The 27,172-nt window shown below is 41.4% G+C and overlaps 1 protein-coding gene across 1 annotated transcript in view; it reads left to right on the top strand.

Annotated features, from left to right (window-relative positions):
* LOC102382003 (monofunctional C1-tetrahydrofolate synthase, mitochondrial) overlaps positions 1-27,172 on the top strand; it is a gene marked incomplete at its 3' end in the record, with an annotated part of 99,030 nt that overhangs the window by 51,051 nt on the left and 20,807 nt on the right. Inside the window, exons 10-14 of the mRNA XM_025213429.1 lie at positions 6,767-6,940; positions 19,233-19,369; positions 20,271-20,317; positions 22,906-23,013; positions 23,905-23,979. Of these exons, the coding sequence (XP_025069214.1) occupies positions 6,767-6,940; positions 19,233-19,369; positions 20,271-20,317; positions 22,906-23,013; positions 23,905-23,979 (541 nt within the window). The remainder of the gene's footprint in view (positions 1-6,766; positions 6,941-19,232; positions 19,370-20,270; positions 20,318-22,905; positions 23,014-23,904; positions 23,980-27,172) is intronic.

Here is a 27,172-nt window from a genome sequence, read left to right as displayed (position 1 = left end):
GAGCCGCAGTTCCATCCTGCACCCTGCCTCAGCTGGGCACCCCTGCCCCTGTCCCTTCCCTCACTGCGGGGTGGGATTGATCTGCCCCCCCATACCCCTTCCCTCCCCCCTCCCCTTCCACCACAACAGACTTACCATCTGAAGGGAGCACTCCACTCTGTATCGGAAATTGGATTGGTATCAGCCAATACGCCTCCTTAAAAATCAGATATCAGTATCAGCCCCAAAAATCTCTTATCAGTGCACCCCTAGTTATAGACATTTGTTATGAAAAAGTAGCAGAGTATTTTGCCACCTTTTGTTGCACCAATGATTTTTCTTTCACGTGGCGCAATCAAGGATATTGACGTCTGTTTGCTCAGTATCTGTCCTGTTATTATAAATTTGTATTGTTTATGGTTTTATGGCCCAAACAAGATGTCCGATGACATCTGTTTCCACCTTGACATTTTAAGCAGCCTAAGAAATGTAGCTCTGCATCCCTAACAGTATAAAGATTATATTGTCAGTCATTGTAGAACAAAGAGAAATCCAAGGATATGACCCCAGGTGAAGCTCAAGTAGAAGTGTATTTATTTATTTATTTATAAATTATAGATCTGCTCTTGAATTTAACTATTGTATTTACTCAAATACAAGATGAGATTTTTTTTTTTTTTTATAATTGCATACAAGGAAAACACATTAAATATATTGTCCGTCATTAAACTGCTGCCAAAAAAGCAGCATGTGCTCAGTAATATAAACCAACTGTGAAGTTGATTAAATGCAACCAACACTGAACATGACTGTAGAACATGTGTCCTATAGGTTAGTGCAGCCATCTGAATAAAATATACGCTAGTGTACACAGTCCTTCTCAGTGCCGACTCTTTTTTCAGGTCATGGTGAGCCACTGCCAAGTGACTCGTGGTGAGTCAAGACACTGAATACATTTCAGTTTGCTCTTCACTTCCTCAGCTGAGCTGCACCTTTCTTTCCCATCCAATGATTCCTGTTTCTTCACCAGCCTTAAGTGGCTGGGAAATTTCACCAAACAGGGTCCCAAATGGTTTACCCAGAATCCCTGTATCGCCCCCTCTTTCTGTCATATTTGATTAGTGTAGCCCCACCCTCCATGAGGTCGAGCTGGACCAGGTGGCCCTGTGCCTGATCTGAATATAATTTTTTTGCAGGGGGATCCTAGGACTCATGACGAACACCCAGTTCCAGGAATGAGTGTTGGGGGGGGTGGTATCTGGAATGTACGCGCATACTGAGCAGTGCTCAGCTGTGAGGTCACCATGGCTTTAAAAGCTTTTGACTCAGTTGGAGCCCAGTCCAATGAAATATATAGTAAATCATGAGCCTTTTAGCTTTGGACTAATATCTTGTACGTTTTGTAGTATGTATAGGAAGGTACAAAAATGCCACTTAAAAGTGTGAGTTTAAGGGTTTTTGAACCCGAAAGCTTGCTTAATAACTATTCTCCAACCATTTGGGTTGGTTTAATAAAAGATATCAAATTCACCCAAGGAACCTTGTCTGCTTATGTCCTTAGACCAACACGGCTACCAACCTAAACCCCTAGAGTACCTTGTAGCAGTTTCCAAAAAAGGCAAAATACCTCAGTTCTGTATGAACTAAATCTATGGGTACCTGTTGTAATTTTCCTATATGCAATATTTCTCCTCTTTTCAGGGAGAGCAGGGTCAAATGGTAAGCTGGGGAAAGGGCAGAGGAGCTACCTGACATCCTAAATTTGTTTTTCCAGGTGTAGCAGGGGGGCGGGGACAAAGTTAAGACAAATCTCCAACAACTAGATTCTATACCTTGAAAATTATAATTTATACAATTGCCATATATATATAATATTTTTTTTTTCTAATTACTGGGGAGGTCATCTTATATTCAGGGTCATCTGTGGGTTTTTTTATAATTAATACAGTCTACCAACTTTAACTTGAATGGATTCTTTATTTAAAATAGATATGTCAAAAGAACATGCATTCTGTACAACCTGTACAACAGGTTGATATCCTGGGGCTTTTAATGAGTTTTCAAAATCCTATCTGTTAAAAATATAGTTAAAGAAATAACCATCGTATGCACAAGGTGTGGGTGATGATGATGATGTTAATAGCTTCGCCCCAACAAAGAATTCTTCTTTTCTGCTTTTCCCATGAACATGAGAAATGTTTTCTTTTAAATGTAAAATTTGCTTCCAGATGGACAGTATAATGCAATAAAATATAATTTTTTCTTCCGCTAATAAACATTTTATATGGAAACAGATGGAGGTTTCATTGAAAATATAAAGGAAATCAGTATAGGAATTAAAACTTACAAACATCTGCTTCTTGCTTAAATGAATGCTGAGCATTAATGAAGAAGAATGCCTTGCATTCAAAATCTTGTCTATCTTTATCCCAACCATGCAGTTGTCCAATAAAATATATCGCCCTAAAAAACTTGCCTCTTGCATTAATTAATTTCATTTCCAAAGATACCTCCATAAAATCCTCAGTTTGTGTCCAAATATGCCATTATAAAATTTTCAGCGCAAAGCCAGTGGAGATAAAGGTGTTCTGAACTTTCTGTATTTTGTAAGTTACCAGTGTAATGGTGTATACATCAGGAGTGCTCAACCCCCAGGCCATGGGTCGGTTCCAACCTGTGACATTGTGTCATCCAGCTTGCGGAGCTCCCCGCAGGTCTGGAAATTTGGCTGCAGGAGAATGGTAGCACTACTTCCCTCCTACCAAATTTCTGGATGCATGGGGAGCCCCAGGTCCTGTGTGTTGGATGGGGCACCTGATCCTAGCAAGCAGGGTCAAGTGAGGGTTGCGCCAAGCTGCAGGGCCCAATCAGTGTGCCTGGGCCCTGAGACCCAATCCTGGCATTTAGGGGGCAGGAGGGATGGCTTTGGGACCCTACTGCCCCATTCCAACTCATGGGAAAGGAGGGGACAGGGCCCAGCCTCGTGGTCACATCTGGCCCGTGGACTGGCCCCATGCCATTCATCTAGGCCATGGACCCAAAAGGCTGGGCACTGCTGGTATACAATGTTGTTAACAAGCATTTAATAAACCTGACTTTAACAGAAAAGCCTGTGCTCTAATCCTTTTATAACATTACTGTAGATTGGAAATACAGGTCCCCCCCCCAGTGTTAAATGGAGAAAAAAATACCTTGTCTTGGAATCAAGTAAATATGATAAATTACAAGGACCATACTTGTAGGCTAGCTAAAACTACTGGCTGGACTATCAGATGAGGGGTTGCCTCATTGCATTGTAGTGATCTGCTATTTGGCACTAATAGAGCAGCTTGTCACCAACGTAGATTGTTGTAAGGAAATCAGAAGAGACAGTGGACTTGTTTTTCCTGTGTTGGTGGCTGTGATACCTTCCTACACCCTGTCCGCCCAAGTCTGTCAGTGCCCCAAGAGCCAGAGAATTGCCCATGGGGCTGCTCCAAGCTCATCCCCTGCACCCGCTCAGCTGGCTGGTGAACTTCTGGCTCTGAAGCACATCAGCCACCTTGGGTGGGCGGAGCATCCGATGCCCCATGCTTTCCAAGTTCTGCTGTTGCCAGGATATCCATGTTCTGTTTGGGCTATTTGAAAGGCCCTCAGCAGTTAATGGAAGAGCTCACACTGACTAGTATTCTTTGGATCAGCCTTTGAATTTGTTGTTGCTACTTTGTGCTGATGAATTTTATGTTCGAGTTGCTGTCTTGTAATTGGAAGTTGGTTGGTCAGTCCCTTTCTGTTTACATTCACTTTAAGTGAGGAATCTTGTCCATGTGCCTGCACACATGCTGGCTTCTTCTGGGCCGGACACAGGCATGGGTGAACTGGGTGGCTGCCCAGACAGAAAGGGGGCCTGAAAATGGTAATTTTTTTATTATTATTATCATTACCTCTGGCAAAAGGGGGTGTGGGGGGGGTGATACTAAAAGTTTGCCTGGAGCCGCCAGGAGTCTAGGTACAGCGCTGGCTGGCTTTTACTGAAGCTTGTCGCATTCTATTTCAAGATTTTGTTTTTAAACAAGACTTTGGAAAAACCTGCAACCTGAATGCAAAGTGTAAGCATCCCTCTATTATTAATAAATTAGAAGGCTACTGTTTCATAATAATACCATAATGTATAAAGAAAACTGGTTCAGAGTGATGTATTTCTGTTCAGACCAGCAGAATGACATGGAGTTACAAGAGCACTGGGTTCTGATCTCAGGAGCATCTTTTCACCAGAACTGTAATATAACTTGGGCCCCCCTTCTGGATGCTGTTTATAATAATCCATCTGCCAGAGAAACTAAACTGCATAGAGTAATCTTTTCAGCTGTTAGAAAAATTCTGGTAATAGTTTTTCTTGGATTCATGAGCCATAGATAGGACCTTAGTAACATTTGCTATCAGAAACATTCTGGGAAACATGTGTTGACTAAAATAATTAAGTGACTAGACATAAACAGTTAAAGAGTCTTGTTTATTTCTGTCAGTAATAGTAAAGATATAAATGCCAATTCATTGAAGACTTACAGCTTTCATCATCCTGTTAAATGGAAGGGTGATCACCTTGTATTAAAAATAATTACATTCCGTCTCAATGTAGCTGCATTGCATTTAATGTCTCTGCATATGTATCCTCCCTGGTAAAAGGCTTTTTTTATATTAAAAAAAGGCTGTTTGAGAGGTGGGGGAATGACAACAGTTGTTCTGCTTAGGGAGAACTCTGACAGCATCAGCTATCAATCTAATTTGTTCCCTAAAAAGGTATTTCTGCACTGAGCCTATGAAAATCTGTTTACTTGTATATATTATTCCTGAATATATAGTCCTATATTAAGTCAGTTCTGCTGAAGTTGTTTTTTCACTGTGGCTAACAGATACTATACTTGAGAATTCTAGCTGATGAGGGCTGAGTTTATAATGCATTCATCTGTAGTAAGAGTGATGAAGAATATAGAGAGCTAAGTCCTGCAGACTCCAAGAAGCCCACATTTAAGTTTCCATTGTTTTGCAGAAAGATAACCAAGTCTGTTTATAGGAATTTAAATATTTTTTTTAATTGTTTAAAATAAATAGTTGTCCATGCTTATGTCTGTATTTGCTGTTCATTAATCTTTAACATCTGTGATGTCATTTTTAACATGTCACTGCTGCTGAAATGTGCATGTGTCCTTCCTGTGTTGAAAGAATTAGTTTTGTTAGGTACCTCTAATGGAGTTTTGATGCAGTAAAGCAGAGGTGCTCAACCTCTGGCCCGCAGGCCAAATGCAGCTTGTGAAGCCATAGGTATCCAGCTCACGGGACTCCCCACAGATCAGGATGTTTGGCAACAGGGGAGTGGTGGCAATAAATACGACCACCTTCCCCCGCTGCCAAACCCTGAGCCTTGCGTAACGGGTTGAGACCAGGTCACACCCCCTTCCTCTGTGGCTAGATGGGGCTTGGCCTTGCTGTTCCCCTGGGCTGGATGGGGCTTGGCCATGTCCCCTTCACCCCCTTCCTCCCCTTGGAGCTGGGCCAAACCCTCTTTCCCCCGTGTGGCTGGGCCACGTCCCATCCCCACCCCCAAGTTGGAGCTGGGATGCCCCCTACCCCCTCCACACAGCCAGATGGAGCTTGCTGGACCTGGACCATCAGCTGGATATGGCCCACAGACAGACACTGCTCATCTGGCTTGCCAGCCAAAAGGTTGAGCACCACTACAGTAGAACATAGAACTGAAGAGCAAGTTATCAGTATATTTAGAGAAGAAATCAAGCAAGGAGAGAATGTGTTTATTGGAGGTGAATGCAATAAAAATGGTCTGCAACCCAACCATCATGCCTTGAGCTTGTAATAACAGAGTAAGGCTGGACTGGGTCAGTATATTGAAGGGGTCACCTGGTTGTTGCAGAAAATGGTGTTTGCACCTCAGTAAATAATATTCTTCTCATGGTGTCAGAATTGAACTATGTCTCAACTTTATATTAGTAGGTGCTATTGGTAGAAGTGTGATCCCTTCAGCTGAAATTCAACACTAGTTCCCCCTGCTCTTTTGTTTGACACTTCCTTTTGCTAGTCTCAAGCTTTTGGAATTGTGCTAGGATGCCATTACGTCCAGCTGACCTGTAGTCAGTTTTTCCCTGCAGTTTCAGTGGATCACAATGGTTTTTCTTCCCTTGTGACTTCTGCCTGCTTTGAGGTGTGCAGTTAGATTGTTTTCTATGTTGTCCCAGATACAGCCGTATTTCAGGGCTAGGAGGACTGGACCCTGTGTGTCTTACATGTTTCTTTCCATTGTCTCATGATGGAGTCACGTTGCTTGATTTGCTTTGATATTCTCTAATGAAAGGTTCTGGACATACAAGAGCTGTTTATATGAGTACTGATGAGGGGATATATATGCTTTTTACTATTGTGTAAATGTTAAAATATACTCGGATAAAGGAAGAAAAGGAGCTGAAGGAAAAGTCCATTCCAGTGTGAGATGCTTGAGCATCCAATAAGGCTTGTAGCCTGATATGAAAACATTGCATAACATTTGAATCCTGATTAAAGAAAGGAGTACTATGAAATAACCATTAGTAAATGTTGGTGGGGAGAAAGCATTACAGCACATGCAGGATTTCCAATATTATGCTAGATGGTATTCAGATAATAAAAAGTTGGGAGAAAAGATTGAAAAGTGATTACAATAACTTCATTGTTGCAGTGTTTGCTGTTGTTTTGAACTCTGTCGTGGACCACCTAAGCTGAGAGAAGTCTCTTGTCTCCTATTTGTTTTCTTTTCCAGCGATATTGAGATTTCCCGAGCACAGAGTCCAAAAGCTGTTGATGTGCTTGCCAAAGAGATAGGATTGCTTGCAGATGAAATTGAAATCTATGGCCAAACCAAAGCCAAAGTACGTTTGTCCCTGCTGGAGAGGTTAAAGGATCAACCAGATGGAAAATACATCCTAGTTGCTGGGTAAGAAGATACACTAAACTTGCCTTCCCTCTCTTAACATGAGCATGCAACTTGTATGTTCTCACTTCTTCACTTATTGGATAAACTGCCCAATTGCAAGTTTGCCATACTTGGTACATCACATATTTCCTCTATTCTGCAAATATTTGCATGTGGTTTTTCCTAATTTAAAAAAGAAAGAAAGAAAAAAGAACAAAATACAACCTTTCTTCAAATCTGTGAATAAGAAGCTGTGTACATGTTTATAGTAGGTAGATTAAGTTAAGCATCTTAAATACCTTCTATAGCTTGGTGATATTTTTTCCTGTCTCATCACCTTGTAAAAAGTGCAGTTATTTTGTACTGTGGCTGCTTATAAACATACTTTAATAGATGCAGCATGGTAATCTATTGGTATGAATTATAAATGCTTCTTTTTATTGAATAGCAAATTGCATAGTTAAATAAAAAATATTATTTTTCCTTAGCAGTGTAGACATGTCTCCAGGCAGGCTTACCCTACTCTCTGCTTTCATATTTATTTGAAAATACTTTGTTCCATCTACCTCTGTTTTGAATCCTTTTCTCACTCGCTGGGAAACAAAATTATTTTATTGCAAACATCATTTTTAAAATGGAAAGTTTTTCACTCGATGAGCTGATAATATGAAGATTCCCATGAATAGTTACATTTCAGCATGTTTTTGGAGTAGTTTCTTTTGGTGCTTCTCTGCTTTATAAATGAAGCTGGTAGAAGTGCACTCCTTTTTTCTCTTATATGAAGTGATAAGTTGCAGGTATAGTTTACCTAAACTTCTCCATTGGAAATTTCATCATTTTTTTGGCAACAAGGTACAGGGTACAAAAGACCTGCATTTTTGAGAAGTCGGGGGGAGGATGATGATATGGGTTTTTTTCCCCCATTGCCAAATATTAATCCATGTCTAATGACCTTCAGTGTGTTTTCTAAGCACTCACAAATACATTTTGTTTTAGCATGCTCTTGTTTGGCAAGTCCTTGTATCGGTTTAGTAAGCTTTCATTATAACATCCAGAAAGTGGGCCCTACAGTTTCCTAAGCTGCCATCGGTCAAAGCCGTGACATGGAATTGCAACAAGCAGAAACATTCTTTGCAGAAGTTTTGAAAGGTTATTAAGAGAAAATAATTAAGGCTTGTAGTTTGAAAATTAAGACTACTATGTATTTGTTGGTGGGCCTGTTTGGATTTTAATTATACAGGAGTGAAAAACAAAGTTGCTTTCAGCCTTTGAATGTTTTTGATGAAGAAAATGATCCTGCTCTTTCTGGTTCTAAGGTACTGCTGTTGCTGCAAGATTTAGACACTGGGAGGAAGCAAAGCTGGCTCCAGAGCCCCACCAGAGTAATGCCTTGCACAGAGGATAGATCACTCTAAATATATATACCCTGTTCATATTCTTTTCTTCTAAACCAGCCACTCCTGCCATTGTGAGAGACTGGATACTGGGCTAAATGGTTGGACCCCAGTATGACGTTTTTTATGGTCTTACATTGTGTTCTTAACTATAATGATTTCTGTATTTCTACATATACATTTTATTCCAATCTATTGGAAGAATTAATTGTATATGATGTCAGTGTTACAGAAACAAAGCTAATCTTTATATATAGTCTGTCCTGTAAGCTACTGGATAGTATTATTCATTTCTTTGATATGATTGTGAACTTTTGTGCCCCTCTCCCCATATCAATAGTTTAATTGTTTCACTGCCTGTGGCAATTTGTAACATTTTGGACAAATCCAAATGCTCCTTTTGTTTGTCATCCAGCATAGAAAACTTCAAGTCAACACACTTAAGATGTGGACAGAATTTGCAGCACTACATGTGTCTCAGCATTTGGTAGCCCTACAAAATGGAGTGTTATGAGGGGTATACTTGGCTGGAGCACAACAAAGTTGCCCACTGGGCAGGTGTCAGCTTCCCTTGTTAGGCTGTAACCTGTCAAAGTGTGCTGCTGCTCCAGTGACTGCTTCCACTGCTTGACAGATCACTGCCTTGCTGCTTCTGTTCCTTCTGTGCCACTCCTGTGCTGTAATATCAGTTGACATTTGTGTCATCTCCCGTGCCACTGGTTGTGGCAGCAGTGCTCCTGCCATGATGGTAAGTAGAGCTGCTGCCTCCCCCAAGACTGGAGCAGTACCAGGCTCTGTGGCAGCACACTCTGGCCCTTAGAGTGCAGTCCTCTGTTTTGAAAGGGTTGCAGCTTTGCTCCCAGTGAGTTATCAAGGAGCCATCTGCTTCCTCCATACCTACCCTTTTCCCCGTCGTGGTGGTGGTAGGAGAAGAGAGAGAGGAACACTAGGATGTTAGGGAGTCAAGAGGCCTCTCTGTATTTTTCCATGTAACTGGACATGCCATATATGTGGCACTACAAAGCACAGTGCTACAGAGAAGTTCCTGCTTCTTCAAATGGGAATATTTTTATAGTCCTGCAGGGGATGTACACATCTGTCACCTTGACTTTTGTAGTGCTGAAGAGGCCTCTGTAGTGTGACAAATGCAATGTCTTTTCACAGTCTTAAATATCATAGTGGTGGGCGTGATATAAAACCTTCCCCTTGAGTTTCCATCAGTATGTTTTTAAGTGTCTCAAAATCATGTGGATTTCATTGCTTCCTTGTCTACTCTCTAGTTAGTTTCACTGGGAGGAGGTAAAGCATGAGGGAATGTCAGAATCTGGAAACCTAATAACATATCTTGCTATTAAAAATATAGCTTTCTAGATTTACCAGCAATAATATTTTTAAAGGTTTTTTCCTCCCTAACTTAAGTAGATGTTCTGTGAGATGAACTAGGTTGTCAAATGTAATTTCTATCAAAGTATATTTTGACTAAGGTTTAGTAAGAAAAAGATATGTGGTAATGAAAAGTATAGGTACCTTGTGATGTGATGCATGATTGTGTTCTCTGCTACAGGGCCTGTAGGCTGTTTAAAAGAAAGAGAGGGGGAGGGGAGGGAGGAGAGTAGGCAGACATTACAAAAAACCACCTTTTTACTAATGCATTTCATTTAATAGCCTGAAGTTAAACCCCTAGTGAAACAGCTTACCACTCACTACACTATTCTGTTTTAGAACTGGTTGAGTTGTATCATGTTATAGCCTATACTAACAAGGCATAGACCACATGTAAATCCTATTCTAGTTACTGAAGAGTGAGAATCAGCTACAGATTCCAAGGCCCCTAATAGGCATTATTTCCAGGTAATATTGATCAACAGAAATTGTTGTGCTATGTGACTTGGTTCATATTCACAACATTTCTTTAATGTAAAGCAGCAGCAGGTCATGCTTTTTCAGATCCAGAGGTCACAGTTCAGTCTTGTTTATGTCCCTTCCTGGGCACTGTCAGACTGTATAAGACCACTGATGTAAGCTAAAGCAAACCAGTGTTTGGTTGTATAAAGAAATTATCTAAAAATCGTGTTTTGCAAGTAGTTAGGATGGTTGTGACCATTCAGGTGAAGTTAAGTCATTTATCAGAATCCTTCCAAATGTAAACTTGCACGACCATGCATGGGTCAGATTCGTACAAGTAACATTAGAATCACTAGTGCCAAGTAAATAATACTGAGAAGGCTTAGAAAGATAATGTAGCATCATTTTGCAGCATATAGAGCACAGTGTTTTTGCTGAGCTCATAACAATAATCCTAAGTGTGAGAAGTTTACAGCTGGTGTAGTGTATCATCTTAGTGTTTGTATGTTTATTTTTTCTTTCTGTCAGACTTCATGTGGTTTTCCCACAGAAATATTTCCACTATAAGCTGAATGTAGTGTATAACAAACACTGCACATAGTTTTCCTTTGTCTCTATGTTCATATCAAAAGGTTGAAAAAAAAAGGTTGAAAATTTATTTTGTCAAGAAATTGGTGACCCTATGGTAGAAAGCAAAATAAGGAATTACAAGTAGGGAACCAGTGGAAGCAGAGGGAGGGAAATAATTATAGAGGCTGTTTCTGCTTATACTGAAAATCAGTTAAAAGAAAATTCAGGGGAAGTAAATGTGTGCATGAGTCTTTTAAACTTGAGGAAAATTGAGTGTTTAAAATTAATTTATCCCAGTTTTGCTTAAAATCAAAACACAGGATTACGTTCTAAATGTGACCTTTCTAAAAATATGCAACAAACCTAACGTTACCCATTGGCAGCCATAATGCTCTCATTTTTTCAAGTTAGTAAAGTAAGATGTAATTGTGGAGGATGCAATAGCATAAGTGGCGCCAGCAATGATAAAGAAGAAATTCAATCAAATGTATTGATGAATGATGTTAAATATAAAAAGACCCAAATTGAAGTAGATGGAAAGCAGAAAGAATTTATATAAAGCCTTTTAATTGAATATATTTTGAGAAGAATGCAAATAATTTACTTTAACTTCCACCTGCTAGCTCCTTTTTGATAATGAAATTCTGCAAGTCTCGTGATCCATTTAAACTACAAGGTGAACCTGGAGAATTTCAAGGTCTCTTCTACTTGGAATCTTCCACCCCCTTCCAGCCAGGAGAAATGTATCAAAGCTGCCATCCTGCAAAAGCAATCAAATAGTTATCATTCCATGAAAAAAACCCTGCTCTTGTATCCCATGCAGTCCCATCCAAGCTGTGGGGGAAAATCTAAACAAGCTGCTCCATTTTGCATATTACAAAAATCATTACCTTTAGCAGCCTAACTCATATATAACATGATATACAGCACCTGACAAAGCTGGCCATAGCCTATGAATGCTCATGCTTCTCTGAGAAAGTTGGTCTATCAAGTGCCATACTGCTCTGCCTTCTACTTGACTAACACTTCTCTCTTATACCAGTTGAGATGATTCTTTACTGGAACTTTCTCTACTTAAGGTTTTTTTTTCTTCCCCCTAGCCAAATGATGTATTACTTTGGTTAAAACTGTACCCTTTCTTTTCCTCCAAAAGAACCATAAAAATTGCTCTTGTTATAAGATCTTAAGAAAGCAAGGCTGGAAGGAATCTCACAAGATCATTTAGTCCAGGCCCCTGATCTAGACAGGATCATCCCTGGCTTAAACCATCCCAGTCAAGTGTCTGTTTACTTTTGAAAACTTCCAATGATGGAGATGTCCCCAATTTCTCGTGGTAGCCTGTTCCAATGCTTGTGACTGCCCTTGTAGTTGGAAAGTTCATCTTAAATCTGTAACTTCAACTTCTCTGGCTGCAGTTTCAGGCCATTGCTTCTAGTCCTGTCCCCATCCCCATCCTTTCTCTAAGTACCCTTTAGGTATTTGAAGATTGTTATCAAATCCCCCTCAGTCTTTTCTTCTCCAGACTAAATAACTTTAGTTCTTTCAGCCTTTCCTCATGTCTTGCCTTCCAGGTCCCTAATAATTTTTCTTGCTCTTCGCTGGAATCTTTCCAAATTGTCTGCAGCCTTTGTGATGTGTGGGACCCAAAACTGGGCACAGTACTCCAAGTGAGGCCTGACCCAGTTCTGAATAGAATGGAAGAATCATTTCCTTTGATTTGCTAGTGACATTCCTGTTGATATAACCCAGCATGCTGTTGGCTGCTTTTGCAACAAGAGCACATAGTGCATGGGGCTGACCAATATATGGGTCCCCAACCATCTTGATCTTTGTACTTGTGAGCTTTTTGTGCATACAGTAAAAATACCAAGTCAGAATTCTTTTTCATTAAGTTTATTTCAGTATTTTAGTGCATGTACCCCTTTTGGATCCTTTTCCTGCTTATTTTATTCTTCTAAGGGATTTTATAAGGGCTATAGCTGTTCAAGGCTTTAATCTATACTTAACACTTTATTCTGGGTGGGGGAGGTGGCTGTTTTTTTCTAAAACTGAACCTGAAAATTTGGGCTTGACTTATGATTGGAAATAGTTGTAACAAATACAAGTTGGGGTGTTATAAGAAATACTTTGAAGTGTTGTCAACTTGTTAAATGTACACAGATATTACAGCAGGGGATAAATTAATACCAGGGGTTAGGAGGTATTGATGAGAAGAATACTTGGATAAGTGACGCAGTTGGAAGATTGTATCTATTCTGATCAGGGAACTGGGTATTGTCAGGCTTAATCAGCTGAAATATTTCTACAGTATTGGTAAGAGATTAGGCAAGAAAATGGAGGAACTTGTGCCAGTAATGCAGAATATGGAACCAGATCTTGTCGGGACAATAGATGCACAGTAGAATAGCAGTTGTGGGTGGAATACAAATATTAAAGGGTTTCTGTTATTGAGAAAAGTTTAAAAATAAATAAATAAAAGGTAGCGCTATAAATTGCTTGTGTGCTAGCTTTTACACCAGGGGTCGGTAATGTTTTTGGGCAGAGTACCAAAAATACCTGCAACTTCACCCTGTAAGATGTTGGTGTGCCAGGGGCAAACAGTGAGAGAGAGTGCAAGGGGCCCGATCCTCATTGTGACAATGCAGCCCTAGCCCCTTCCCTGATGTCTGCCCTGAGGCATATGTGCACCTGCTGCCAACAACAAATGGGGTCAGGGCTCCATGGACCCCTGGCGTAGCTACTTGCAGTATCCTAGGTGCCTGCCACAGTCAGCCCTGAGGTGCACGTGCCAAGCAAAGTGCCTTTGCATGCCACACTCTGGCATGCGTGCCAGGTAGGGATTCACCCATAGAGATTTTGGGGGCCAGTACCAATAGCGAATTTTTAAGGAGTCGTATCAGATACTGATCTGATTCCTGAAGCAGCTGGTAAGTCTTGTGGTGGACGAGGAGGGGGGATAGAATGCGTGTGGGCAGGTAGATCAATGACCCCATGGCGAGGGAGGGAGTGGGGCACGGGCTGGGGCACATGCTGCCCAGCTGGGGCAGGGTACGGGACAGAGCTGCAGCTTGTCTGGGGGGGCACAGAGTGGGGGGTAGTTCCCGTTGCTGTGCGCACCCTAAGAGGGCGTGGGGGGTGTGTCCCCCCAGATATGTACAGGAGGGCTGGGGTGGGCTGCAGCTGTGGGCTGGGGCCAGGGCCATGCTGGGCTCTTTCTGGGGCGGGGGAGTGGGGTTGAGCCAGGGCTGCACTCGGGGCAGGCGGTGGTGGTGCTGGGAGGAGGACTGCGTGGGGGAGGGCTGCAGCCATCCCAGGTTTCACCATAGCCCCCCACCTAGCACTGCTGCCCACCTGCCCTGAGCACAGCCCCTACACACTGGGAAGAGCCCAGTGGTGCCCTGGCCCCAGCCTGCAGCTGCAGCCCTCCCCGGTGCAGATCCAGGGACACATGCCCTTCCCTCCCACGTGCCCTCCTAGGGTGTGTGCTGTGAAGGGAGCTGGCCCAGCCCCCGTGCGCCTCCTGAATGAGCTGCAGCTCCATCTTGCTCCCCACCCTGCTCTGGCTGGGCACCCCCCGTCCCACCCCCTCACTGCAGGGGCACTGATCTGCCCCCCCATACCCCTTCCCTCCCCACTCCCAATCTACCACAACAGACTTAGCAGCTGCACGCAGCTCTCCAAACTGTCAGGCTATGCTTCTCGCTGCCTGTGTGCTGGACTGCTGCTGCACACATACATAAGCATTATCAGCCATGTCAGGCCAATTTCCAATACAATCAATTTTCTTTATATTGGTGCCGATCCAATATGGACCAATGTATAGGTGCACCTCTAATGCCAGGGGTTGCTTACCCCTGTATTAGACTGAAGGAAAGAGCATAGCATGGAGAAAGAGGAGGAGGGGGGCTATGTTTGGCCATCAATCACTTTGGGGATTGATGGTGTAAAATGTCTTTTTTTTTTTACTGAGATTATGCTGTGAGTCTGAAAGACACCTTCAAGATTGAATTTGAATATGTATAGGGAGGGATCTCTGATATGTTATTGGAGAGATACTAGTAGGAATTGTGATATTATGGGGGACCTTAACTTTCGAGACAGAGAATGAGAAACAAATTCTGATAATATTGTTAAGATACAGGTACTTCAGGGTATGATAGTCAAGAGAGAAGTAGTGAGGGCATTAAAGAAGAGTGGGTCATAGAAAATAATCTTGGATAGAAAGGTCACAAAACAGGTCTGTGACTAAAATAATCTATTTCAGAAAGGTTACTTTGGGAAATTAAGGAAACTTCTTAATAATAAGTCAGGTGGACTGAAGAGCTCAGGGACCTGAAAGTGAAAGAAGATTGGATTTATTTTTTTCTTTTTTCTTTTTTTTATCGAAAGAACAGAACCTACGTGGAAATTGGATCTGAAATGTGGGCAAAACGTGTAACGAGAACAGCTCCAGAGGTATTGCGTGAGTTAGAGTATTCATGCAATATTATGGGTAAACAGAAATCCTACAAGAAATGCAAGAACGTTGATCAGCAAAGAGCCTCATTTTAAAGGTTGGGAAGTGTAGAGAGATGGTAAGAATTGCCGGAAGTCATGCTGCATTAGATTTTGCAAAGGAAATTAAACCACATAGTTAAAGGTTCCCCATTTGTATAAATAAAAAGGAAAGAAGTAGGTTTGCTGCATAGTGATGCTCATGTCAAGATCAAAGATAATCCTAGATATGGCTCAAAACCTGAATGAATAATTTACCTTAATTCGTACTAAGGATAGTGATGCTGAACATAGAAGGAAAAGAAAATGGGTAATGGGAAAGAGGATAAGGAAATGGATTTTAGCAGATCTCAGTGCACTGAGCTCTTCAGTTTTGCTTCTAACATCCATGGGATACAAGAATTTGTACCCCAGCACTCTGAAAGGACTTACAAGACTAGTAGCAAGCATTTATAATAAATCTGTCAAATCCGAAATGATACTATATTTGCTATGTTAGAGCCACGTGGTGCCTATACTTAAAAGCAAGGGGAAAAGTAATCCAAGTAAATAGTGGCCTATCACTCTGTCTTCAATAGTAGGCAACATTTAGGGCCAAATTTATAGGAAAGAACAACAAGAGCCCTGGAGACCAAAGGAAAATGGGGAAAAGAACAACCTGGTTCTTATCGATTGTAGGTCACATCAAATTAACCCAATAGCTTTCTTGGAGAAGAACAGATTTCCTACAGAAAAGAAATGCATTAAATCTAATCTACTTTGGACTTCAATGGAAATGCATAAGGAACTGGTTATCAAGGGGATATGGTCTACCACACAGGAGACCTGGGTTCGATTTCCGGACACTTGTACAACTACAGCCATGGAGGCACCAAAAATCTGGACTCAGTCTGATCTTTGGATTCTGTCCCAGTGGCTTAAAGGGAGGATGGAAGGTCTGGGCAGCCTCCACTTCTCCAAAAAATCTGGCCCAAGCATATGCATCAAAGCTCTGGGTGTCCCTCATGCATACACCATGATCCAGGAGGATTGATGGTTGCCATCATAAAGGGGATATGGCAATGGGTTGTGCTGACGTGATACTTGCTGAAGAAGCTTTTAGGGTACTAACTTGGAACTTTCTTCCATTCTAGCCTGTACAGTACTTTTACATTTAAAAATTTGGATTTGGTTTAATAATTGGAGTCAAGCACTTGCACTCCTCTGAAAAAGGTAGAGTAAAATAGATGTGAAATTTTGCTTGCATGTCAAAGAGGTGCACTAATCAGTAATGCCTATGGTATAGCTTTTTTTTTTTTTTTTTTTTTTTTTTTTTTTTTAATTCTCAGTTCCTTATAAGCTGCAGGTCTATGATACTTCTTTTTAGTATATAACTAACTGAATGGCCAAAAATATTTTAAGTCAAGTCCATGTAAAGATATGAGGTGAACTAGGTTTCCTGCTAGAATACGCCCCATTGAAAATGAATGACATATTTTCTGGCTTCAGTGGGATAGGCTTTCTATTGATACCCTTCTACTGAAAAGATGTCACTTATAAGAATGGAATAAAAGGGACATGCAGGAAGAAAGGACACTGTAAAGAGCAGTGAATACATTTGATAGTTACATTTTCCTCAGTGAAAATTTTCTTTTGTTGTGTCCATGTCATACCCAAAGTCCCTTCTTGTGCAAGGTTCTCTAGGACCTACATTAAGTTTGGAGGTTGTAACACACTGAACTTGAGTATTTTTCTATTGGCATTTGATGTAGTGTGGATTTTTGTTTAATGAGGCATGAATTTTCCTTTTAAGACAAGGAAATATAGTTTGGTATCAGTCACTTTAGAAACTGATGTGTGCTCTACTCTGGAGGACAAAATTTTGTCTGGTATTCACAATTTTAAATCTTGGTAGATATGTTGCTTTTACAGGTAGGAAATAACTAAAGCTAAAATGAGAGCCATTCAGAGTTACAGCTTAATATACGGTATGAGATATTCAGGGAAATATTTTAGGATTTGCTTACATTCCAATAAAATTAATGGGATTTAAGCTTAATGATTAGTTTTTTGGTATAGGAAAACTGTACGAATTGAAGCCTTTTCCTGAATGAGACAAAATCATATCGATGCATCTTTGATTACATAGATAAGTCCAGACCCATGTGTAGGGAGAAAAATCCACACCATCAGGGATTTTATTGCTTTTTAAAGTTAAAAAGTATGACAAACTAAGTGATTTTTTTTTAAATTATTTTTTCAAGTATCAATTGCCTGGTTATTATATTTTATTGCTTGGATGCCTCTTAAGATCTGAAAAACTCTTGTGTCTTGTTATGCCAGTCAGTTTTACTGAGTTTCTCCAAAATGAAGATTTCAAGTTTGTTTTCCACTTTCTGCTTTCTGCTTATTAATTTAGGAAAGTAATACCTTGCTAAATTTCTGGAACAGGAAAATTAAATGTTTCTAATTAGAAATAGATATTTATTATGACTCTTGCATAGGTCATAATATAGGAGTTGCCCCTTTTGGCTAGCATATGCGTACATGCTTGTGTTTCCTTTGGAATGAAAGTGTAATTCATAATCTTACATACCTCTAAGTAAGCTACTTATTTCACTTTGCAAAGTGGCTAGGGCATCAAGGATTTAAATGGTTAAATGTTACTTTTCTTAGAGAGCTTTTCCTTAGGGACTGTGTGGGAGTGATGTAAATGAAAACGTACTCTTTGTTTTTATGCGTTTTTCTGTGCTGATGAGAGAGAAACACCCCAAGTGAATCATTTGAGTGTGTTTGAAAGTTTTCTGAGTGAGACACATGTGTTCATACTTAATATTTTAAAGTAACATGGAAAATTGCCAAGTGTGATCAACCCAAAGGTAGGAAGGACATCTTTAACCCTAAGGTATCTTTCATTTCGCTTAGTCCTTCACAGTTATAAAGTGCTCTCAGGGCTCCCACTGCTACTAATGGAAGCCATGTGCTCACACTGAGGGAAGAGCACACCCCAAAGTCACATTTATCAGAAACAATTAACTGTGAATGTCTTTAGATTTGTATGGAAATTGAGGGACAGCACTCTAGAGACTGGCCAAAAGAGACTTTTACTGCACAAGGCGGTGTTGTAGTGTTCCTTTTGATTCCATAATATTGGTCTGTAATTGGACTTTGACTAGGATTATTTAATACAGTCTTTCACAAGTATGCTACATTTAGCAAAATCAGCTACTAATGGCTGTTTGAAACTTTAAGAACCCTCCATCACTTCAGGCTTTTAAGACAAGACAGGATTTTTTCCTAAAAATACCACAAGTTTTTGGGTTGGATAAAGATTTCATAGTATAAATCCTTTGCCTTGTGCCATGCAAAAGGTCAGGAAAAACCATTATAATGGTTCCCTTCTGGCCTATAAATCTGAAAAAGTATGAAAGAACATAATTTTGATATAAATCATATTTTACTGACCCTAGTTAGTCTCATTGGTTCCAATTTTCTTTTTAAAAAATTAATTAATCTACCTGTGTATATTGCTGATGGAAGTTGGAAGACAGTGGAAGTTAAAGAGCAAAAGAGAATATTGCTAAATAAAAGCAGGTAGTTTTTCAATGAAAAATTGAATATTTCATTCATGTTTAAAAATAAGAAAATCCATGGTTTGCTGCACAAGAACATTATTAATGTGCTCAAAGTATTTTGATAGATGGTTTATTCATGAAAATGAAGAAACTTTGGGGTCTAAATGGAAATTGATATAAATTCAATGGTCCTCAGATCTTTTGCCAAAACAATCTTCTGTTTTTCTAATATCATAATAAATTGCTTAAATAGAAGACATATGTACGTTTTCACATTCCAGCTTGAGCTAGAGCATAACACTGTGGCAATATTTTCGTGGAAATAAAATCATCTTGCTGAAATCCATCATGAAAATATTATTTATTGAAATCAAAAGGTTGAAGTTCTGACATCCTTACTGAAGCTGACATCATCACAGATGCTGATGAAACTTATCTTTTCTTCTGTTTTGTTAGGATAACACCCACCCCCCTTGGAGAGGGGAAAAGTACTGTCACAATTGGTCTTGTCCAAGCTCTGACTGCACATCTTGATATCAATTCTTTTGCTTGCTTAAGACAGCCTTCCCAAGGACCTACCTTTGGAGTCAAAGGTACCTAGTGTTTTGCAAAACCTTTGTCCTATTTTAAATTAAAGGGAAATATTGCATCTTGGGTTTTTTATACTGTGTTTTTACTCCTTAATTATTTCACTGAATTGCAGATTGGCTGGAAGGTGTCACCTTTCTTGACATATCTAAGGAGTATTTGCAGGGCTTGGGTGCAGAAATGCTATTTATACAAAGTGCTAGAAAACAACTGATCATAATGACCCCTTCTAGCCTTTAAAATCTAGAAAGCTATGAAAAAGTGCAATAAGAAAAAATATGTCACTAGTAAGGAGATGTCTCAGTAGGCCTTCTTTGTATGGCTCTTGTTTAAAACCACTGATGTGGGGCAAACAGGTACATAAGCACTGGATTGTGCCACATTCGTGGTACACGGCATACCCCACTTAGGTTTCATTCTTAAACTAACGATGTTTAATGGGAAGAGAGTATAAACCCATCCAGATTTATCTGAAATAGCTTACTTAAGAAAATCGCTGTCTAATGTCTGAAGTTCACTTTCTTGGAAATACATAAAGTTAATTGTTGCCAATTTTTTCTTTAGAAGGGGCTTACGTGGTCACCTATTCATCCTCTGATGACTTTCTTAATGTACTTTTTTGGTTCCAGTGTCAGAGGGATCTCTATAACAAATTATATCTATAGCTATAAACCTAGAGCTTTGATGCTTTGTATTATGTGTATGTGGATCGATCTATATATATAGAGATTCACATGCATAATATAATACAAAGCATCAAAACTATACGTTTGTATCAGTCCATCTGTCTCTCTATCTAGAGATATTCACGTGCACACAGTATAAATAGGGCTATGTGCTTTATTTCTTGCCTGCTTTTTTTTGAGTTGGCTTGAATCAGATGTGACCATGTGATTCCTTATTCAGGTGGAGCAGCAGGGGGTGGATATGCCCAAGTCATTCCAATGGAAGAGGTAAGCTTGAGTGTTGGCGGGGGGGAAAAGATTATTACCCTGTTGAGCTGTGTGCGGATCAGGATTACCAAGGACCTGGTTCAGAAAAAGGTCTTGAAGCATGTTTTCATTCTGGAGAATGTTGTACGAAGGGGAGAGGGATTTCACACGTGGTGCTGCCCTAGTCCTGTAGTAACCAAAAGCTGCAACACTTTACCCCACTTACAGAGAGGGAATTATTTTTGTGAAGTTGTGTGAGTACTTGCAGATCCATTCCTCTCTGTCAGTTGTCTTAGACCAGGTGCATCAAACTCACCTGCCCATAGGCCAGATCCAAACTGGGGCTCTTTGTAGGCTGGATCTGGACCCACCTTTGGCAGTGGGATGAGCAGCGGAGGTGAGTGGTACTGTGTAGGATTACCATACGTCCGGGCTTTCCCTGAAGTCCTCTTTTTTGACCCCTGTGCTGCGCCCATGCAGGGTTGTTTTTTTTTTTAAAAAGAACTAATGTCCAGGTTTTCTGCTTTCCCAGACTGACTGCTTCAGGCCGGGAGCAGTGAGCAAGGTGATTGCTTGTTGGGGGTCACATTCTCCCCACACGGGCTCAAGTCAGCCAGCCAGAGTGAGTGTAAGCAGCAGGGCAGGGGTGGGGGCAGGGGTCTGTAGATCAGGAGTGTAGGGCACCAGCAGGGCTGAGGGGCAGAGGCTGCAGGTCCAGAGTGCAGGACACTGGAAGGGGAGCAGGGGCTGCAGCTTAGGAGCGAGGGGCACTGGCAGGGGCTGTGGATCAGGAGTGAGGGGCACGGGGGATGGGATGGGTGACTGGGTTGGGTGTGCAGGGCACTGGCAGCACCAGGGGGGTCTGCAGGTTGGGAGGCAGGGGCCACCAGCAAGGGGTGGGGGGGCAGGATACTGCTATTTGGGAGTGAGGGGCACTGGCAGGGTTGGGGTTAGTGGGTCCAGAGGGGGCAGCAGCAGGACTGGGGTGGGGGGGCATGTGGTTTGTCAGTGAGGGGCAACAGAATGGGCAGGGGCCAGGGCACCACTGCGCTGCCGCGCCGCCTGCCCCCCGCGCATCATATTGCCCCTGCCCCTCCTCCTTCCCCTCCTCACCCGTCCTGTGTCAGGTGTCCTCTTTTTTGGACATGGAATATGGCAACCCTACCTACTGTCAGCTCAGGGAGCCCTGGGCACTAATGCAGTTGTCACTCCCCACCACCACTGAAATACATCCCTAGTGGAGCTCTGTACCCTGGAATTCAGTGGTGGGTCTTGCCCCTGCTCAGTCTGCCCAGTTCCTGACCTGTCCAGGAGCCCTGTGGGCTGGGTTATGCAGCAATTTAGGCTGGATTTTTTACCTTCATTTTAGATGGGGTGACCATATATCCTGGATTGGCTGGATCAGTCTTGGACTTTGGAGACTATCTCAGTGTCCTGGCCATTGGAAAAAATTGAAGCGAAAGTTCCAGATTGGCAGGAACCCTTTTGCGGGTGCCTGGCTCCTGAAGGGAAGGAGCTGCAGGGTTGTGTCTGTCTGCCTCTTGCTGTCTGTCCTGCCCGCCCTGCTCCTGGAAGCTGTGGGGTTAGGTGTGTGTAGCCTGGTCCTGGGAGTTGCGGGGTCAGGGGTGTGTGTATGTGTTTGCACACACACGCATTGCACTCGCACTGTGCTGTCCTGCCTGGCCCCACCTCCCACCCCTCTCATCCTGGATTTCTTTCAAATTATTATGGTCACCCTTAATCTTAGACTACTGAGTTTTCATGCAGTGTTAATGTCTGTGTGTGTTTGTACAGTACCTGGCACATTAGAGACCTGATTCTGATTTGATCACCAGGCAGCACTAGGATATAAATAGTAAATGTTTCTAGCAAAGTGGCCTCCCTCCCTCCCATCATTATTATTTAAATATGTCCAGTATTTGACACATTGGTTCACCAAATGTTTTTCTTCCTTCCATGGTTATAAAAAAGGTTGTGGTTTTTTTGTTTTGGGGGGGGGGGTGTTTGGCGAGGGATGGTGGTGTTTGAAACACGAAAACAAATGCAACAGATCCATTGTTGCTTGATGTGTGCATACCTCTTCTGTGTGGGTTTATCACACAATGAGAAAACATTTTTGTGGATAAATATCCATAATAAAGCACATCCTTCTTTCCCGAAACCCTACCGTATATTTACTTTTTTCTTGAACCCAATCAAATGTTGAAGGAAATGAAATTTGAAGACTCTCAGCTAGTCAAAGCAGGTTAAATAGTGAGAGTTTTTCTCCTTGTAAGTTTCAGCGTCTCCCTTGCATTTCAGCATGACACAGTTGTGGTCTGTACAATAGATTTCCATTCTTTTAATGAAATGAGTGAAGAAAAATATCACCTGTGCTGTTTTCTGTTTCATTGTCAGTAGTCCACTGGATACTGAGGTGGCACCAAGAGTAATTTATTTAGTTCAGTACTTTCAGCCTGTCTAATGGTAATAGGTTATCTGTTTCTGACAATTAGCTGAATTGCTGTGTAATCTCAAAGGAGAAAAAGCAATGATTGCTTTTGTTAATCTATACTGGATTAATGGATTGTGTTTAAACAGTTTACTTTTATTTTGCTCTCAATCCATAGTTTAACCTTCATTTGACTGGAGATATTCATGCTATTACAGCTGCTAATAATCTGCTGGCTGCTGCTATTGATGCTAGGATCTTGCACGAAAGCACTCAGTCTGATAAGGTGAGGATTACCATTCACAGTCCCTTTTGAATTTTCCTGTAAAACTTTACCTTAAATATTTTGCTGATTTGCCATTTTATGGGGCTGCTTTGTGTTCAGTCCACTATAAGGACACATTCTGAATGTGGCACCAAGGCCAAGCTGGACTCCATTGGTGAAGGGTACTTCCAAGTCACGGTTTGCTGTGAAATCGTTTCTCTTTAGATAAATTATATTTCTCTTTATAGTTATGTATGTCCTCTCTTTCAATTCAGAATTATGTCTCAGTAACTCAATTGACATTGATCCTCTGATGTGCCCTAGAGGGTTTTTTATTGGCAAATAAACTACTGTACTATATACCTATTTTCTACCTCCTGCTCAATTTAATGTAATATTGAATTGCTGAAAAATAGAGTAAGGGAAAGAAACTTTATTTGTGACTGCTGTATTATATAAGGGGTATTTTTTCCCCCTTTATTGGCTGCAAATTATTACTTTGACATGTGGCAGCCTGAATTCCTAAAAGGACAATTAAATCTGTTTACAGATATTGATTACATAGTGGGCTCCTTCAGACCTTGGATGATATTTTCAAAAGCACCTGAGTAATTTGGGATTCCCACTCCTACTTTCAAAAATGTTTGGTTTACTAGAAAGTCAGTGGTGCTTGTGTCTGTCACATTTTTTGAAAATGGAACTTCAGTTAACGTTGGCTCACCTGTACATTTAGTACCAGTCAGAATATGTTTTTAAATGGTTGAGTGTAAATCCATACCGAAGACTTGCAATGTTTGAATAATGTCTAATAAGGATGAAACTAAATAATATCAATCAACTTGATTTTTATTGAATTTGTATTTGTGCAAGTGGCTGTGGGCTTCAGTTTTTTTGTGCATGCATGTATTTTAGGCTTTATATAGCAGGCTGGTTCCAGTAGTTGATGGAGTGAGAAAATTTTCTACTATTCAGCTTGCACGACTGAAAGTAAGTTGCTAATATATTTTTCCCATTTCTGTGCCCTCTCCCCCAGTATAATACCCCTTAAAAAATATTCTCTTAAATCACGTTGCAAGGAAATTTGTATTTGAAAGCACCTTAAACTTTCCTTTAAAAATTAGGTAGGTCCAGACTTTCTAAAAGCTCTTCCTGTTTGTAGCAGTAGGGTTAAGTTCCACTTTAAAAAAAATAGCAGTATTTCTTTTCCCTTGAAATGAGCCAATAATGTTTTATACATTATCTATTTCCTGACAAAATGTCAAGGTTAGATTTTTTGATGTTTTCCATTATGGCATAGTCACTTTGGGAGGCTCAGTTTCACAAAATTTTATTATTTTCTAGTTCATACAATGGGCTGTAACATTGTGGTGTTGGAGACCTGGTTGAGCTCTGCTTGTTCTATCCTCACATTTCTCTGCATAGAAGGATAAACTGCATGTGTTTTGTTTGCATATAATCTTTCATCCCAAATGTTTCTTAGGAGCTTCTAAGGCTATTGTATATAGAATATCAATACAGCAGCAGTAAAATTCAGCCAGATTGGAGGCAGAAGTTGGAGCACTGAACAAACCACCAGCATTGGGGGAAGGGAAAATGTTCGCTTTGAGCAGAGAAATGCTATTTTTCATGTCTAGATATGGCACATGAAAGGTCTCTATTTTTGTTCTAGTGCTTCGTAGAATTAATTTATAGTTCTTTTTAATGTATCTTACAGTCTCCAGGTGGCAGTGAAATGGCTACAAAGTACCTGCCAAGCCACATCATACTTTTTAGCTTAATAACAGCCTTTTCTTTAAAGTTCTTTCTAACGGTATATTTTTAGTTTTTGCACTACTCGATTGTCTTGTTGAAAGTAAAACAGGATGTGGGTGGTGTCTGTTTACCTCTGTTGCAAAGTGGCACTCTCAGGAGATTCCTTGAGAGACTCTTATTAGAGAATATTTTCATTTTGTCTTTGTTTACACTAGAGGTGTCTGGGGAAAAAGAGGTGCTGATCTTACAGTTATTCAAGAAATATTAAATGTCTCTGCAGAGGGGATAAGTTTCTCCCTGCAGCTAGAGCTGCCAATTATTTTGGTCTACTTAGTTTAATGTACAGCATCTGAATAAATGCAGTGAAGATTCTGTTGTAGTTACTGTAATGTTAATTTGTAATGCTACATTACAAAAAAGCTTTCAAGCTATGTTGAAAGAATGTTTTTAAGTTTTAAAAAAAGCTCAAAAGGTAAGGAATTTTGGAATTAAGGTAACTTTGCAATGTGTTACTTATTTGGTGTGTCCTCTCACCACATTCTTCACTTTCACTGGCTCCCAGAGGTCTTATCTAGTCTCTGTCCTGCTCCTTGTCAGATGTCTCTTTCCTCATTTTATTTCTCCCTATTGTTGCTGAGTCTGAGTCTTACCCCTGGCTCCTTCTCCTCTGTTATTCCCTGCACACATTCAGGTCACATTTCCTACCACCTTCTCATTTTAATCAGGCAACTATACCTCCAAACCAGCACAGGGACCACTGAGAGCCAGGAAAGATGGGATCTCTGCTTTCTAGTTCTGATCCCAGGGCAGAGTTGCAAGACTAGGGAAAGTCCTTTTCAGTGCTAAGCTGGACCATATGCCCTGTGCAAATGGGAACTTTAGGGAATTTAGATGATAAAAACTATTTAAAATCTGTACTGAGCATGTGCACGTAGAAACTGTCACTTAGTCAAATTTGGGTAGATTCTAATAAAATATTTTGGGTGAAAATGAGAGTGGTGAATAACAGTGGTACACCTTTGATACTGTGACAGAAGGTTGAGGGCTCCTGGCAGTTTAAGGGGAGAAAATGCTGCAGTTGGGCCCCAAGGCAACTGAATAGAGGCTAACTGCAAGAAGGCAAGCTGTCAGGAGTCTCGACAGCTGAGGCTGGGAGCTGCATTACAGAAAAGAAGAGCACCTTTAGCTAGCCTAGGAACTAATGCCTAGAATTGACTGACTGTAGGAGAGCTGACAGGCAGGAGAGCAGCTGGCTGATAGGAGACTGGCTGCTAAGCTAAGCCCTAGCTGAGAAAGCTGGCAGGTCATCAGCCACAGGGAGGGAACACCTATGGGGAGCCACAAGATCATGTGACCGGACAGAGCAGGGCTTAGGAGGCAGATGAGGCCAGTGCATGAGACCAGGCAGGGCAGTCTGGCCCTGCAGGCTGAAAGGGAAGCAGTTTCTGAGCAGGGAGGCAGAAGGGTACTGCATGGTTGACTTGAAATGCCCTGAGATCTGCAAACAAGATGCCCACAGTCTGCAGGGAAGTAGGACCCAGTATGATGGGAAGTGTGGTGGTTCAGCCATGGAGCTGAGGATACAAACCAGAGAGGGGAAGCTTTGTTGTGTACATCTAGGGAGCTGGGGTCTGTGTTAGGACCCAGTGTGGGAATAGTTTTCAGTTACACCCAGAGTACTTTCTTACTGCATTGCAGTTTATACTTGTGTTTTGAGCTTGGAACTGCAGGGAAGGTTTGGAGATCCCAGCTGTGTTGGCAGGGCATGCAACTGCCTTGAATCTGGCCAGGGGCCCATTTCCCGAGCAAAGTGCAAACCAGGGTCAGGGACCCATACCCCAAGAAGTGCTAAGCAAGTGCCCATGCAGGGCAAGAGCCAGAGTCAGAGACCCGTAATTTGTGAGGGGCAAAAGCCAGGGTCAGGGATCCGTAGTCCGTGAGGGGCGAGATCAGCCTAGAAGGGCAGAGATCAGGGACCCAGCTGCCCAGAAGGGTGTATTCTAGGGCCAGAGGCCCAGAGAGAAGGACAAGTGACAGGGCTGGAACCCAGGAGCCTGGCCCAGTGCAGTGGGCCTAGGCAGAAATGGGCCAGCTGAAGGGAAGGGGTGGATGCCAGGAAGGCCAAGGTCCCAACAAGGGTATAGAGGCCTGTAGTGGCTGTACATTAGCTTGAGGGCAAAGTTCTTCACCTAAGTATGGATCAGTAACACCTGTGAGCATGGGCATGGCTGTAGGGGAGGTTGGAAACCAGGAATAGCCCATAAGGGAACAAGTGCCAGGGAGCACATACAGACCAGGAGGCCCCAACTGATGAAGGGCTGGATTTGGGCTAGTGGGGTCTGGGAGGGGGATTCGCTGATGAAAGAAAGATATAGGTGTGTTCTAGGACCCTTAGACAGTTTCACGTTAACAATCTAACAATTACATT

The sequence above is a fragment of the Alligator sinensis genome, unplaced genomic scaffold (genome assembly GCF_000455745.1).
Source record: "Alligator sinensis unplaced genomic scaffold, ASM45574v1 scaffold608_2, whole genome shotgun sequence".
Taxonomy (NCBI): Eukaryota; Metazoa; Chordata; order Crocodylia; family Alligatoridae; genus Alligator; species Alligator sinensis.
Note: the sequence above shows the minus strand (reverse complement) of the source record. Positions and strands in the feature narration are given on the sequence as shown.